This window comes from Typopeltis vanoorti, chromosome 24 (assembly GCF_054136105.1).
Source record: "Typopeltis vanoorti isolate ZY-2024b chromosome 24, IOZ_Tvanoo_1.0, whole genome shotgun sequence".
NCBI classification, from domain to species: Eukaryota; Metazoa; Arthropoda; class Arachnida; order Uropygi; family Thelyphonidae; genus Typopeltis; species Typopeltis vanoorti.
Genome location: NC_143572.1, coordinates 43798773 through 43816423, shown reverse-complemented (window position 1 = coordinate 43816423; position 17651 = coordinate 43798773). Strand labels below are relative to the sequence as shown.

Here is a 17651-nt window from a genome sequence, read left to right as displayed (position 1 = left end):
TTTGCACGCGATTATAATACCCGTGAGCCGTTACAGAACTCCGCAAGTCCGATGGGCACAATATCCGTCAACTACGGACGCAACTGTTATATGCCTTATTAATAAACAAGTTCCGAGGGATGTAGCGAGGAGAGGCAGATTCAGAATGTCAACGGCTGTGTATTGAAATTTTGCAAATAAATATTAATGAGAAGTAAGAACTGATGGGAAAGAAATATCCAAATAATCAATGGATTTCATCCTCAATGTTTTTTTTTTTTTAATCCTTCAGTTTTGTTGACTTTGATGGCGTCAGAAAACAGTGAATAGTCGGTTAGGTGTAGAATAGTATAAATTTTAATTAAGTCCTAAATAAGTGAGAAATACTGGATTATATTTATGTTTTTCTTTGACTGGCCATACCTCCTTCGCAGGCAGGTAGATAATAACGTATTGGTAAGAATTTATTTGCCGCATAGCACATTTTCTCTTTCTTCTCCTCCATACAAATGCTGATACAACTTTGAATTATATGACTATTATTATTATTATTATTATTATTATTATTATTATTATTATTGGAGAAGCTCTAGAAATCAAGAAAAGATGCGAAACTAATGGAAGCCTAGTGTTATTCTTGTCATTTGAATATATTTGAATGGAATAAATTAGGCATACGTACTATAAATATATATGCTACTAAAATCGAGGTTTTTTTTTGTTTAATATTCATCACACCAATGAAAGGTTTTAAACCTACAATACATTATTATTGAGTAGCGTAAGTGACCTAAGAGTTAGATAACCCAAAAACGCATTCCAATATATCGAACAAGGATCTGTTCAAGGCCACTTCAGGCTTTTAATAAAACAAATTCATTAACCATAGAAAAGATTCCCAAATGTCTCTGCTCAGTTTGGGATTGGGACCATAATAGTAGATTTATCCATTTCCAACCAGGCCTGTCAATGTACAATGAATACAAAAGAACTTATGTGACTTTGATATCGAAAGACAGCGTGTTCTTGCAGGGTTTAATACATTTTTCGGATACCAACTCAAGTCTTGAGTTGGTATCCAAGTCCCAAAGAGTCTTAAAGATTATTCAAAGGTTTTAAATTTTTCCGAGCGCTAAGGTGTTATCTCTAATGTGTTACAAGAAGCGTTTACAATCTATAGTCAATGAGAATACACAAGGTGAGCCTCTGCCGACTCTAATCTTGATAAATAAATAAATAATAAAGCGCTTTATTAAAAGAAATATAATTAAAAACCGGAGAGATAGCGATCGCGATTATGCTCAAGTAGAAAGTTATTCTATCGTGAGAAGACCTTAGTAATTGGATGTCGGAACTGTGTCTTGACTAACCGGTAACACACACACACACACACACACACACACACACACACACACACACACACACACACACACACACACACACACACACACACACACACACACACACGACTAGCTACTGTGATTTGTATTACTATTGGCACCTGTATTTTCCAATGTTGTCATAGAAACATAACTTCACTTCCTTCTGTTGTCATAGAAACATAATTTTAGGTCATTCTCATCCAATACGTACTATTAGATAATTTCTAAAAACTATAAACCATTCTATTATTAATACTACAAGTCAAAGTCTGCGCTCTAAACCATCTGAGAATCCTTGAAAAGAATAAAATCTGCAAAAAAAAAGGATTCTATAATTAAAAGTAAAAAACGTTACGGGATGTGTCATCCATTATTTAAGTTTTATTATAATAAAGAAACCGTACGATAATGTTATTAAATGAATTTTAGACTAGAACATATGTTACCACTGCGAAGCACAAGTTTGGATGTGGCTAATTAATATTAAGTCCGCAGTGTTCGCTGGAGGTACTGAGGTACTTGGAAGCAGCCTCCGCTGTTGACAGAGCTTCTTCCATGAGCTAACAAAGAGCAGACAGGAGGGGAGAAAAACGCATTTCTTTTCCCAAATACAAAAGCTGTCTATTCCGAGTAGAATGCCTGAGGTGATGTGTGGTAAGGGGGGGGGGGTATTGCACTCTTCAATAACACCATCTTAAAGTAACTGGATCGTCTAAAGAAGCTTAAGAACGTGGAACATTTTGGCAAAGTTTTAAGTATAAAATATAAGTTAAACCAATGTTTTCCTATCCACTTAGGTAAGAAAGAATGGACATCGTTACTGAAAACCAAAAAATTAATTAAAAAAACCGGTTAAGATCCTTTCATGTTTGATTTTTTTTTAGTTAAACTTGTCGCAACGAATAAAAAAAAGTTTCATTATTGTTAGATTTTTTTATTTTTTTTATTTTGTCAGTTTCGTTTCTGTTTAACTAAACATTGTTGTTACTTTGATTGTTAAACGTTAAATTTATTTTTTTGTCAATTTCTGCTGATGTGTAAACCACGTGGCATTTTTTTTAATGCAGTCGTCTGCATATGATTGTTCCAGATGTCTTCCAAATATCTAAAATTAATTCTGGTCAATATCGATGAAGTAATTCAGCCAACATTAAGAATTATTAGAACATATATCTGAATTCTAACTGTATTTAATAAGAAATTATACGAATAAAAAGATATAATTCCTTTCTAATTTGCGCTTTCACAGACTTTAGTTTTATTTCACAGATATCTTGTTAGTTTTGAAATTTTTTGCAATATTTTATTTGATTTAAACCGTCGTGAAATCGCTTACTTTTATAGTAATAGGAAAAATCAATATCATTAGTATAATCTGAGTACATAGGAACACACAATAGGAAATTCTTCAAATATCTTGCATTATGATGAGAGCACAAATAATGAACAATACGTGAATGGATCGAGAGGAGAGAAAAAATGGGCAAGATAAGTATTTGTGATCTCTACAAAAGCCAAATTGTTTGACTGCAATGAATTTTTACGTTATTGAAGGAATAGAAAGGCCATTTTCCCCGCCTATCCCCCCCCTTTATAAAACGCATCTATTGAGACGTCACAATAATTTAAGCTGGAAACAGGGGATGGACGTCTTTGTTTAAGTGCTGCTTAATTGGTTAGATGGGATAGAATGGGGTGGTTTCCATAGGCGGACTGTTGTCGCTCTGGGCTCTACACGCACACACACACAAAATGATTAATTTTGCGATCGACATGTTAGGAGGGCCGTAAGGGAGATTACTAATCATGTGGACTTTATCGCGAACTTCATCTTAATACAGATCATTTTTCATCCAGATAAAAAAAAAACAAGAAAGTTGCTTCCAGCGCCATCTATGTCGAATGTGATTATACGTCGAACTAAAATCCACAGTTTAGAGAGAAAAGTAGTTAATTTTCTGTAGATGAAATGCAACTTCTGTTCCAGTAGTTTTACCAGCCCATTTATCTAATAGAGATAAGTGCATTGGCAGCCTTCGTAATAACCGTGTTACGTATAATCTACCAATGCCGAGATTTCGATTGAATTATTTGTGCTAGAAAGCTATTATGGTTTATCTTCGTACGGTTATTATTAAACTAGTGATCCAAACCGTGCAAAATTCTTTATCGGTGTGCTATGAATCGAGTGAGGCTTTATTTTTTATGAGGATACGTCAATCAAATCATTTAGCGTCATAGCTAGAAAGAGAATGTCTGACAGTTGAGATATATGGCATTTGGAATACTTTTACCTTCTTAAAAAAAATTATTTCTATTAAAAATAAAAGTAAAATTATATTTTACTTTAATATTTATTTTTTTTCTTTAAAATTTTTAAATTAAAAAAAATATTTTTTAAATATATTATACACCTTTAATTTTTGTATATCATATAAGTATAAGTAATTCTGACAAAAAGTGTTATTTTGAGTGCATTTGTATTATTTTGCATATAAATATAAACTTAATTCTGATAAATAAACTTAATTCTTATTTGGTTAACGATAATTTAGTGAAAGACTTATGAGAATATAATCATTGTATACTCTCGTAGGTCTCATTTTATTCAACTTTCATTGTGATATGATATTGAAGTGACTTTATTTTATTATATTCATTTATTTAATTTTTAATGCTTTGGAGAGAAATCAAACAGCGTACAAATACTCTCAAAACCAGTATTACTACATTAAATTAATGAAAAACATGAAGATATCTTAAAAGGTTAAAAAGGTGCAAATTAGACACAAATCATTCTGAAAAATAAGAAAATGTTGGTGGGGGAAAAATTAAAGAAGTGATAAAAGTTGGAATAAAAACTTTTCATAATTGTAAAGTTATTATCCAATAAAATCACTTCCACTTTTGATTTTGCCAAAAAAACTTTTTTTTTCCTTAGAACGATTCAGTTTTTTTTTTCTTTTAGTTGTTGTATTCGTTGTCCATTTTAACAGCATCATATTAATAAATTGCACTTTGTTATTAAAGTTTAAATAGGAAACACATTTGACTTTGAAATTGAGGGTTCGTCAAGTAATGATAGGTTTACAAAAATGGGGTGTTTATCGGAACTTTTCAGCCCCCCCCCTCGCATTTCCCTGTTCTTAATGTTTTCATTGTCCGCGCGGTTAGCCTAGTGGCTATGCGCTTTGCAATCATATGCCTGAAGAAGGAGTGTCCTGGGTTCGATTCCCGTTGCCGACGTGAGGAGCTTAAGGATCTTCCTCAGCCATAGTCAAGTTAGTCGGTCTTGGGCGTGGATAGCAGGGTTTTTTCCCCAGTTTATCTGGGCTTTTTCATCCCGCAAGCAGGCAAACCGGTCCCGTGAACACACGGATCTACAGCCATAAATACTTAACCCCCCCCCCAGGAGGGGGATCAACTCGCCCCAATAGGGACGGGGGGGGAAAGGGAGGAAACTCCATATGAATAAATAAATAAATGTTTTCATTAAGGATTTCATTAACTTGGAAGCCGAACTACCATTAATGAAAACTCCTAATCGTAAGCCTACTTTATGGATTCTTGGATCGGAAGAGTTCGTCTCTTTTAAGTACTACAACATCAAGACCATTAGTGCCATCGATTTCTATTTGGGCAACTTTCGAATTTAAAAAAACTTACACAATTACTAAAAAAAAATATTTTCTAAAATAAAATAAAATAAAGGTTTCATTTCAGCGATGCAAAATTATATAAATCAAGTGGATATATGGACGCTTGGGCAAGCGATCATGTCTTCTATAAGGTCCTCGCTAGGGCAACTCGTAAATACCGACGAGTGTATTCCCGTAAGCTCTGTCTGGTCAAATTTCGTACGAAACTTTCATAATGTCTGCATTGAAATAATGCTGGATTTAATATCCACTTGACTTATATAATGACTAAAAAGCAGAAAAACTACTTAGCCCACTGTACTATAACGTTTGACCTTTTTTTTTGGCGGGAGTGCCATGAAAAAAAATAATATAATAATTGCATTTCTTATGACTAAGACAAATGTGACGTAATTGTTTCAAAAAAGTTACGCTGTCAATACCGAAATAGGCGAGTCGAAACGTTTACCATCTAACTGAATGCAAAGATAGTATGTACTCTATAGAGATGCCCTGCTCTTCAATTTAACTTATGTCCTAAACATTCTTTTGGATTCAGTTGTTTTGATTGGAAAAAAAAAAGTAGCAAGATATATTAGTACAATGCACTCTCTCAAGGGCTGCTCTATTACGTAAAATCTTTTTATCGGGATCTCCTTTAAATAAAGACTCGGTTTCATTTATAGCGTGATTTATCTTTGTATGTAATCTTTGTTTGCCAGCTTGGTTGGCTGAGTGGTTAATTCCACCGTGCAAATGGATGTAGTTCGGGATTATATAATCTTTAGCCCACTCGCAGTACTCATATACTTATAAGCTAACAGGCACAAAAATCACTCATTCTGATATTTTACAAATCTTGAGTAGAAAATAACTTCAATTTCCTAATACTTTCTTTATCGCCAGAAAAAGAAAATATCTTAACGTTCAGTTTTAAGATATATTAAAACCCAAAACATCATCATTCCCAACGGTCATGTAAAATTTGCTGACAACCAAAGGAGGGGACGAGAAAATAAACCAACGAAGGGAAAACAACATTATTTAAGGGACTGTTTCCTCCATTTTCTCCATCTGTCTCACACATCTACTTGAAAGTCCTCCCACGCACTAGACGACACAAGCACCTGAATCTAAATCATATACACGTTATTGGCAAAGCGTACTGCTTGATCAGAAGTTTATAATACATTCGGGGTTGGGGTGGGGGGATTTTATTTCTGCTTATGACAGATAACGCGGTGGTAAACATGTTCGGTGAAAGTTGAAATTGGACTCGGAATACACAAACAGAAATTCAATCCCTATCATTGAAGCAACAAGTCACTTCGTCGTCCAACAGAAGTTCGAAGACTCCGGATTGTGACGTCATCAACATCAGTTTAGCTTTGATGGCATCCTAACAATTCAAACGTTTCAGGTAGATGTTTATGTAGTTTTCTGACTTCTGTTTAGTGTTATCTTTCCCATAATCCTTAGCGCTCTTAAACGATGGTTTTGCTGACGTTAATATTTATTTTTCAGGATTAAAATTGCAATTAGAGTAACACACGAAAACGGGATTAAATATTTTTGTTTCTTTCGTTCGGTTTCGAGATTACTTTTGCCGTTATTATTTTTCATTTGCCTTCACTTCAATCTCCCCCTGGTGTTAAAACTCGGAAAAATCTTACAAACCTTACTGTTCTTAATTAAAATGGATTTTGTAATTCTGTAAGGCGATGGAGCTAGCCAGCTTAAATGCGTTGTTAGACTTTTTGTCATTTGTAGGAGACGCAGGGAGAGAGAGAGAGAATGGGGGAAGCGGGAGGGCGACTACATAGCGTCCGTAAAACGTGAAACACCAGACTATTAGCAATTCACTAGTTTGGGGGGGGGGGGGAAGGTGACTAGGAAAAAGAAAACAAAAGAAAAAAAAATTCTGACGGGTAAAGAATAAGGATACCAGCGCCCTCTGAAGGATGTCCTCATTAAAAAGAACTCAGTCGATAATTGTTGGAGTATTCGCATGGGAGGAATCATATAGTGTTCGTTAAATGAACAGTAGTTGACCACTCCCTATCATTAAATTTTAAAACTTAACTAAATCTATAAGTAAATGACTTTGTTACTTAGAGGTGTGGATATATATATATATATATATATGGAAAAAAGGGCCTTCTTTTATTTTATTTTTGTTTGTAAGCGTGAAGATGTCGGGGATGCCACAGCTTGCAAGATATCGAATTTTTCAGATGACGTCACAACATATAGTAACGACGTATAGGACGCAAGAGAAAGGAAAATTTTAGGGATTCTTATGTATTTATTCTGAAATAAAACAAAGCCAAACTCAGTCTCGTAATCGCGCTAAAAGGAACGAATTTACCTCAAGAAACTTTGCCATTGAATAATCAAGAAAAAACATTAAAGTAAAATCATGGTGTTGAATTTTATAACAAGAAAAAACCATGGCTTCAAATAGTGCAAGAAACCGTGTTTGTTTTGGATTCAAAAACAGTCTTTTATCTAAACATAATCATAATATCCAATCCTAGATTCGTTTTCAAATGATTGCGGACACTTCTTCGTTTTCCCGAAATTTAGCGGCGTGTTTGTGTTATGAGATTTTTTTAAAAAAAAAGTGGAAAATGATGATTGATGAGGATTAGTCTCCTTCTTATCCCCCTCAGAGGCTTTTAATTCAATGCCCCAAGCTGTGTTGTTGAGCTCGTTGACCTCGTACGAAGTCTGTTTCAAAAAATATCCGAATTACTGCAATTGCGAAGAAAAAGAGAATTACGAGATTCGGAGTTTTTTTTTTCTTTTTTTTTTTCTTATTCTTTAAAGAAAGAACGTTCTTCAGCAAAGCATTTACTCAGAGTCTGCTACTATTGGAAGTATACCCTTTTTTTTGGTGTTTTACGCAATTTTGGTTAATGGTTTGGAGTCATCTAAATGTTATTCATTTATCTTTGTTTTGGAAACCAAAAAGTCTCAAAAAATTCAACGAATATTTTTTGTCCTGTAATATTTTAATATTCTAAGACAAACATATTTTGTCTCATATATTTTATTTTATTTGTTTGTCTTGTAATCATAAAACGTTTCAAAAAATTAAACTCATTGATTTTTTTTGTCTTGGAATAATTTATATTCAATGACAAAAAAATTTTGTCACGGGGAAATATTTTTTGTCTTGAAATTAAAAAAAAAAGTCTCCAATAAACCAGATAGCAATTTGTTTTCGAGATGATAGTAATCTTTAAGATCATCAACTGAAATTCTTTTTTCTAAATCGAAAGAATCACTCAAAAATGTGCGTTTCCATAGCAACATCTCCCAAACTTTCAGTAAATCAAAATGGTTCACTAGTATTTTGTCCAATAATAAAATAATATTTTTTTAAACAAAACGCATCCTTTTTTTTAAATTTCCGACATTCTAAATAAACAGCTAAGAAACAAATGGATTTAAAAAATATAACACCATACAGTATCACATCCATTGCACTGAATTCACGAGTAAAAAAAATTTGTCACCATTAATTAGCACGAAGTCCTCAATGCCAAAAGTCGTAACTTCCACCCTCTACAAAAAAAAAAAAAAAAAGTTCAAGAAATTCTTCTTTGGTGAGGTCAACCGAAAAAATTCTCCGAGGATGTTTGGGAGGTAGATTTCTCGTCCTTTATTGTTGAGGTAGGAAATCTTACTTCGTTTGCACTAGCAGAAGAAATAGATTGCAGACGCAGAGCGTGTTTTTTTTTTTTTTTTTTTTTTTTTTTTTTTTTTTTTGTGTGTCGCAAGGAAGCCGAATACTTCACTCATGTTAACTGCTAATGTTCACAGTTACAAGGAATGTCGACTGAGATTCCGTCTACTTGCATGAACCAGCAGTGAAATTTTTATCTAAACACCGGAGGGGGGAATGCACCTTGAAAGAAAATATACGAAAAAGGTTAATGAAAGAGATGAATGGTTATCGATCGCTACTTCTTTATTCCCTCTATTCTTTATTCATTCTGTGTTTAATCTTTTTTTATTTATATTTTGTTATATAGATTTCTTTTACATTTTTGTCCCATTGTCCCTTAATATTTTATTAAATTTTTTTTTTTCAATTCTTTTTTCGTATTTCATTTTTATACGAATTTTTATATTTTTCCAAGATTTTTTATTTATATTTTTTCTATGGATTTATTCTATTTTTCTTAAACTTATTTTAATACGAATTGTGAAAAGTAATGCATCACTAAATTACTACAAAAAAACATAGTTTAAGGCAAAAAGTTTGTACCAAAGTGTGAAGCCAAACATGGTCAAATTGATCTTCATATTATCCATAGGGAGCTCCGTGGATAACAGCCTAATACTCAGTATATAAATAACAGTTTCAGTAAAGCATCGCAAATGTCTACGCCTCACACAGCAGCAGACGACTTAACTGAGTACTCCAATCGCGATTTTTCTAACTTTGCAAGCAACTTTATTACATGCCTCTCTGGGCGAATAGAATCTGCGATGAATTTGTTATTTTTTTCAAACTCATTTTTATTATTAATATCTCTATATTCGCGTCTATCGTTCACATCTGAAAACGGCTCAATTTTAATTATTTTTAAAACTTTTGTGGCTTTTTTTTTTTCATATTATATATTTCCTTATTATCCTACTCAACACTAGGTGGCGATTACTTCTATTTCAAATTCCACATACGCTCTTGTATTCTGAAGTAGCCTTTTATAGGTGTGATATTAACGACAAAAAAAAGTGCATTTTCCAAAATTGATTACGCGATTCAAATTCTTATTAAGTAGTATAAGTCGATGTGATGATAGAATTATAATTATATTATCATTTGTAAACTGTTTCTCTTTTCTGCAATTAATTGTAATACTGCCTTAATACATTCTTCACGTTTTCTTAGAAGCACTTTATGAAGACACTTTTTCCTCCGGGATCTCAGGTTTTTTCATTCCTCAATGCTATACACCGACTTCAGGTATCTCGTATAATTGACGGAATTTCAAACCGTCTTTTCAACGTTAGTTTTATAACATGAAGTAAAAAAAAGTTCCTATCTAACTGACAAACAATTTTTATTTCAAAATCGATCATGGCGCCCTCTTGCAGGTCGACTGTTACACACGGCCATTATTATAGCAAATATTAGAACATTTACAGATTGAGCTACATGGAAATAGAAAGTGTACGTAAAAATGATTCTGTCTATACATTTAAAAAAAAAAAAGCGTTTTTACATACACCGACATTAAAAAAGTTAAGGAAACGATAAGGCTCTGCATAGAGTTGAATAGAATCGCAAAATGTGACATTGGCCTTTACATATGGATGGAAATGAGGAAGGTTGTTGAATATGGGATGATAAAGAAAAAGAAAAAAGAAAAAAAAAGACAGAAAGAATGCGTTATGTGTATGTGGTGTAGACAGTGATGGATTGGATGTTGGGATGGGCTACGCGAGCAGTATGCAATCAAATATTCGAGTAGGGAGGCTTTGGGTCGCAGATAAGAAAACAAATACTCCCCCCGAGCCCCCCCCCCCCCCAAGAGAAGTTCATTTTGCCCGGAAGACGTTTCTGTACTGTCTACGGTAAAGTGCATGCGGTCAGAAGAAAAACACATCTAAAGGTCTGCATCGAGTCAAAAAAAAAAAAAAAGAAATGACCTTTCTTCCATTAGAAGTAGGGTGAAACAGTGTACGGTTGCCATGGTAATTGGAGCTGTGGGCAGACAGCACGAACCACCAGATTCTAAGTTATTGAGATGTGCAGGTGAGCGGCATCGTTTAATTTGGGGGGAAAACTAGATTTTCGAGAACAACCTGCAATTTCTCCGAAAAGGTAGTGTACGCCCTGCGAGATATAAAAATACACGACCTAGAGGGGGAGCGGGTGAGGGTGGGGGGGATAAGAGGAATATGCGGGCACGAGCGGCAGGTCTCACTCATTTATCCCCGACAACGGGATAAGGGAACAAAAGATACGCACTCATCGGCTGCGTTCGGTTCTCCGAATGGCTCAACTCCACCAGAATATCTTAGATCGTAGAAGCACTCGACCCCGAGTCATCATTACGGTGCATGTTCCGAACCAGAAAACACGTGGCGCTGATCGCTGACCATGAAACGCAAGCGGCGTTGTGTGCTTGATTGGAAAAGCACCCCCGGAATAACAGAGATGATTGGTTGTTGACGAGAGTCTGCAGGATTTAATTGGAGAGGCCCCGATCACCCCTCAGGGCGGATGAAAGTTGTGCGTTAGCTGTAAACACACACAAGGTTGGTTAGGCCTAACGTGCGTTTTCTGTTATCCAAACAACACTCGGTGTTGATCCCCCAGCTGTCGGTGATAGGAGACGTAATAAGGGAAAACACGAGTTACTGTAAATTCATTACACACATATACATAATTCACTACGCCATTATTCTAATATCGTTTCAACAATAGATTAAATAATTAAGATATGCCAATCGTTTGTTGATTTATCTAAGACGGATTTACTTTGTTGTCATTTCAAATATAATTTTTAAAAAAGGAAACAACAAAAATACACGAGAATCGAATGTGAAATGTGCATTCTTGTACATTACGGGCACTACACTAGCGCCACTGGTGGCACAATGAATGAAAAAAAAAAAAAAACACTATAATCAAATATGAAATGTGCATTCTTATACATGACACTACACTAGCGCCTCTAGTAGCAGAAAGGACAACTAATAACTACAACAAAGCGATATCTTTTGGCATCAACAATTACTCGGTTATGATAAGATTGTGTTGTTCGCAGATTGTTTTGGTTCCTGCCTTTCTTCATCGTTTTTCTACCCTTGATCTCATTACGAAGATCTGAATTTCTGTTTATCTTTCATGATTTTTTTTCTGATCAAGACGTCGACAATTCTCTTTTCTCATCAAGTGTGCCATCGTTTTTTTCACGAGATAATTCCTTTATTATATTACATAAAGCCTGCCGAGTTTTTGTGTTTTTTTTTTTTAATCTTTGAAGAAGATTTCAAGAGACGATTTTTCTCAGATTTCCGACGCTAAATTTTATTGCTTCTTATCCGATTGTCAGTATTGATTATTTCAAGCTTTTAATTCATTTTTTTTCAGCCTGGAGGAATGATTCTCTAGTTTAATTTTCTTTCATTTAGTAATGTTTAAGATTCTTTTTTTTTATCGTTATTTCTTCTTAGAATTTAAGCGCGTGATTTTATTTCTTCAGTGAACGTAATTACAAATATTGAACAAAGAAGTTCATTTTTATATCCCGTTTTATCACATCCGATTTTTTTAGATCCATTACAACAAATGAATTCGTTATTTTAATGTCAGTTCAAACATTTGCTTTGTGTAGATTTTAACGTTTTCCAGCCAGAAATATTTTGTCAGTTTCAACAATGAACAGTTGCGCGTTCTTTGCTAATTGCAATAAATACTTGTTTGTTGTCAGTTTCAACAATGAATAGTTGAACGTTCTTTGCCAATTGCAATAAAGACTTGTTTGTTGTCAGTTTCAACAATGAATAGTTGAACGTTCTTTGCCAATTGCAATAAAGACTTGTTTGTTGTCAGTTTCAACAATGAATAGTTGAACGTTCTTTGCCAATTGCAATAAAGACTTGTTTGTTGTCAGTTTCAACAATGAATAGTTGAACGTTCTTTGCCAATTGCAATAAAGACTTGTTTGTTGTCAGTTTCAACAATGAATAGTTGAACGTTCTTTGCCAATTGCAATAAAGACTTGTTTTTTTGTCAGTTTCAACAATGAATAGTTGAACGTTCTTTGCCAATTGCAATAAAGACTTGTTTTTTGTCAGTTTCAACAATGAATAGTTTTGTACGTTCTTCATTTGCAATAAAGACTTGTTGTTGTCAGTTTCAACAATGAATAGTTGCACGTTCTTCATTTGCAATAAAGACTTCATTTGCAATAAAGATTCGGAGTTTTGTTTTTCTTTTTTTTTCTTATTCTTTAAAGAAAGTACGTTCTTCAGCAAAGCATTTACTCAGTGTCTGCTACTATTGGAAGTGTACCCTTTTTTTTTTGGTGTTTTACGTAATTTTGGTTAATGGTCAGTTTCAACAATGAATAGTTGCACGTTCTTTGCCAATTGCAATACTTATTTGTTGTCACTTTCAATAATTCGTTGAAATAAATTTCCAAAATGCAATTTTTTGTGCATTTCAATAAAAAGGTAAGTTTTGTCAATTTTAGCCAAGAAACAATTTTATCACTTTATTTTCCCATTATTGACTCATTTCTTTTGTTCAATCTTAGAAGTAAATAGTAAGAATTGAAATAACATGCGAAGATGTAAGTTGAATCCTAAGTTTAGGATTCAACTTACATCTTCGTTTTACATCTACGTTCAAATTTTTCAATGGCACGCTCCAGTACAAATTGGGAGATGTTCGTGATGCTTCCCGAATACGCTGTTTCACTTTTATAGTGTTTCTCGATTTGCTATGGTAAACTTCAGACTTGACATGGCCTCAGAAATAAAAATTTAAAGGTGTTAAATCTGGCGATCGAGTGGAACATTTTACACAGTGCCCTGTGGAAACCCAATGCTCTAGAGATGTGTTATCGGTCTTTCTCTTTAACTTAGCTTTTTCAATTTTTCTTTTCTTTTTATGCTTATTATTTGTTTCCATTTTCTTTCTTTCTTTTTTAACCCTTTTTTATTTTAGCTGAAGATGAGTAGATTTTTTCTTCCTTTTTTTCCTCTTTGTTTTTGATTCTTTCTATTTTATATTCCTTTTTTCCTCTTTCACTTTCTTTCTTTCTTTTTAATTCGGAATAATTTTTTTCAATGGATAAAGGATACAAAAAGCTGCCAACAACCTATATCATTATATCACTATATGTTCTTTTTTTATCATATTCAACTTATATTTTACATTTATGTGGCTTTTTTCTTTTTCTCTTTACAAATTCGATCATTTTACCTTCGCCAACATCACTTCAAAATACCTCAAAAGACCCCCATCTTTACGGGCATATTTTTGTTACTCCGAAATCCCAGTTAAATAACAGTAAAACTCCAGTCGTTAATAGCATGGCCAAACGTATCTGCGTCGGCTGGGGAATAGCTTCCAGAGAAGCTACGAACCAACACTAATCACGGCAGCTAGAACTAGGTGATGATACACTATCCAATACCAAATCCCCCCAAAGGAAGGGTGCCCAGACAAACAAGCAGCAATACAAACTTGTAATGAGTGTGTGTTTAAATACTAGAGGGACAATTAGAGCGGTACACGAGTACCACTGTTGTTTGAGAGGACCGGAACTAGTGCTTGACAGAAGCGACTAACGAGGCATCAAGAACCATGAAAGAGCGGGTACATGCTGTTAATTATATCGTATTATGGTAGGTAAACAAAGCCGACGTATTGTAAGCCACAGAGCTCAGCGTGTCAAGGAGGTAATTTGGGTTTACATTTGAAAATATTCTCTAGAGAACCACCCACACCACTTTCCTTAATATACCATAGGCTTGTGTGTGTGTGTGTGTGTGTGTGTGTGTGTGTGTGTGTGTGTGTGTGTGTGTGTGTGTGTGTGTGTGTGTGTGTGTGTGTGTGTGTGTAAAAGAGCAAAGGAAATGTTTAGCGTAGAATCCAAACAAAGAATCCATCATTTGCATTGATGCACTTTTATTATTGATTTTAACAGAAACAAATTGAACTGGCCAAGCGTAGTTAATATAGTTTGCCAATAGTTTGTTTCCGATGGCTAATCAAACAAACCCGCTTAGTTTTATTGATCTGCTATCATTAATACATTCGTTTCTATGTACACATTATTGGGTACGTTTCAACAATTCTTCAAATCATTAAAAAATGATTTGAAGTCGATTGCAATAATATAACTGTTTTTAAAAAAAAAAACGTTGTTATTTTTAACACCATTATTAAAGTTATTTCGAATGTTGTCAATTTTTATTCTTTGGGAACATACGTAACAACGCGTGCGTGCTGGTATAAAGAAATGCCACACGAAACACTTCGTTTGGTTGTTAGAAGTTTATGGCGCGTGCTGCTAGCTCGAGAAGAGGGGGAAAGAAAAATGGGAGATTATTTGAGCTGTAGATTGCAATAATGTTATTTAATGCTATTTAAATACAATGAGAATAATGTCACGGAAAAAATGCATTATCAAAAAAAAAAAGGATATTTTTTTTTTTTTTTTTTTTTTTTACAGGAGCTAGAGTTTAATAGCCTTATTTTCATTTAAATAAGGTAGAAAGTCATCGCACGCAAAAGTGCTAGAAGAAATACGTTAAAGAGACGTAATACCAGCAATAAAAGTGTTAATGGTTTAACGTTTTCTTTTTAATTACCCACAATTCTCGGAGACGAAATGTACATAACAGTTTACTTTTTTATCCGTCTCCTAGGAAACCACAACACGTATATAATACTCAACTATCATCCGAATTGTGTCTTCATATTTCTCGTAACTGATTTCTTTAGTTGGCGATATTATTTCTTCATCTATCGTCGGTGGGATTACACGGATAATAACCTCCGTAGATAATTTATAATCCGTACTCTCGGAGATAGGATAGGTGAACTTCTATCCCTTTGAAAGGTTATTTATCTTCGTCTACGCAAAGATGAGAATTTATGGTCACTGGTCATCTGGGTTGCTACCATCCGAAACCCACCCGCTGTGGGTAGAAAAATGAACGGAACTGTCATGTTGGAAGAGGGATAAAGTGGAATGAATTCTCCGAAGGGAATTTCAATTAAGTTTTGATTCTTTCTGTTTTTCGACGACTTAAAGAGGATTTTGAAAGATGAAAGAAATATTTTATATAAACGTGACTAGCGCACGAATAAAAAAACGTATAAAAAAACAAAGTTGCGTGCACTTACTTCGTAGTTTAGACCAGAATTCCTGGAATATCTTCCGGGATCTCCAACACAGAAAAATTCGGACTTTGGTCTTGGCGGCAAACGAGGTCGGACGTCAAAATCGTTAATTTTACCGAAGTCTCGAGTAGAGGGATATTCCCCTGCTGACCATTGGCGCTTGACGGGAGACCGCTGTCCGCTCACTAATCAAAAAGAATCACATATGATATATACGGGAATATTTTTATTGATTATATACAGTGTGACCTGCCTTGATCATCGAGTGGATGTCAAAAATGCTCGCCAGATGGCGCTTCTTCTCACACTTTCTTCTTAGCGTTGATACGTGGTGATCATGGCAGGTACCGCACTGTTTTTATTTTTAAGCTTTTACAGTTTTGTTAACTCTGTGTAAAATATGAATACTCCGCAAGGGATTAATACTTCTTCGCCCCCCCCCCACTCCTCAAATAAAATGAATTCTTTTTTTCTTACCTGATTTTCCAAACTTTTTCAAGTAGCGGTCGAGATGACTGTGGCTGGAACTGGTGCGAGGAAGAGGTCGGTGGATCGAAGAAACGGCTGGAAGGATATTCCCGTTGGGCTCCAGAGGACATCCGGAGATGCGCATGTTGTCTACGGTGTCGGACAGCTGTGTGCAATCCGTGTTCACGGAGGACGGACAGAGGTTGTCTGGCCGGCTGTCTTCCAGCCCATTCATATTCACTTCGACATTCTGTGTTGGGAAGAAGACGCTTTGAAATATATTTCGAACAAACAAAATGGGATTAAATTCGCCTGTATATGTTGTTAGCAAGTAATGAACTGTCTACGGAAAATAAAACATAGACGACAATTAAAAAGTAAACATGAAGTTATAGACAAACTAATATGTATATTGTCACCACCAAAATTTCTCTCGCAAGAACAGATACTACATTTTCATATTAGCGACATGGAGTTGAAACGGCTAATGTGAAAATGTAGTATCTGTTATTACATGGGTTCTATACTTGAAATACCATCCTTTCAAAGTTATTCTCCACGTTTTCTAATTCATTCCTTTTTTTAAGTTGAAACAGTAGGGATGTTGATGGAACAGAAAGAGACATTTTAGTGTTGCAGTTCACGAATATTGTTTTAATGAATATTTCTAACATTTCAACTCCCATGAAGCCAGCTGTCATTTCAGATTATCCGTCAAATTAACTCGACTTTGTTATATAGAAGAAAATGGAAGATTAATCAATATAAGTTTGGGAAGGTGTAAGAGAATATTAGGCCTAGTAACCACGCAAAAGAAAAACACATTGCTAGTAATTGGGAAGTTGTGATCTTCAACCTCTTTGCGCAGATGCAAACGTTTCGAATACGACGGTGGTCTGAAAGGTTCTTGGCCTCGACCATAGATGGCAACACTATCGGCAAGATTTTTTTTTTCTACGTTGGTACATCTGATGTAAGCATCTATGTGAAATTGCAAGTCATTCATCAAGTTTTATACAGCTGTCTGAAGAAAAAGTGTTTTCTGTATCCCTTGAAATGGATAAAATTGAGTATCGTGCGGTTATAAAATTCTTTGTAAAAGAAGGTTTAACGCCAAAAGAAATTCATTCGAAACTCATAAAAGTTCATGGGCACTCTTCTCCTCTCCTTCGTTTTCGACAATTAAGAAATGGGTTGCTGAGTTTAAACGTGCCCATACCAGCCTTGAAGATGATCCACGTGAAGGACGTGCAAAAAAGTGTAACAACACCAGAAATCATTGATCAAGTGCCCAATATG

General features: G+C 34.6%; 1 protein-coding gene across 1 annotated transcript in view; it reads right to left on the bottom strand.

The window, feature by feature from the left end:
- The window catches only part of LOC150093138 (cyclin-dependent kinase 14-like), a 188736-nt gene extending 172149 nt beyond the window's left edge, over positions 1 to 16587 (bottom strand). Inside the window, exons 1-2 of the mRNA XM_090414160.1 lie at positions 16362 to 16587; positions 15888 to 16069 (exon numbers count right to left, since the gene is read on the bottom strand). Of these exons, the coding sequence (XP_090270286.1) occupies positions 15888 to 16069; positions 16362 to 16587 (408 nt within the window). The remainder of the gene's footprint in view (positions 1 to 15887; positions 16070 to 16361) is intronic.
- Positions 16588 to 17651: the final 1064 nt, after the last annotated feature.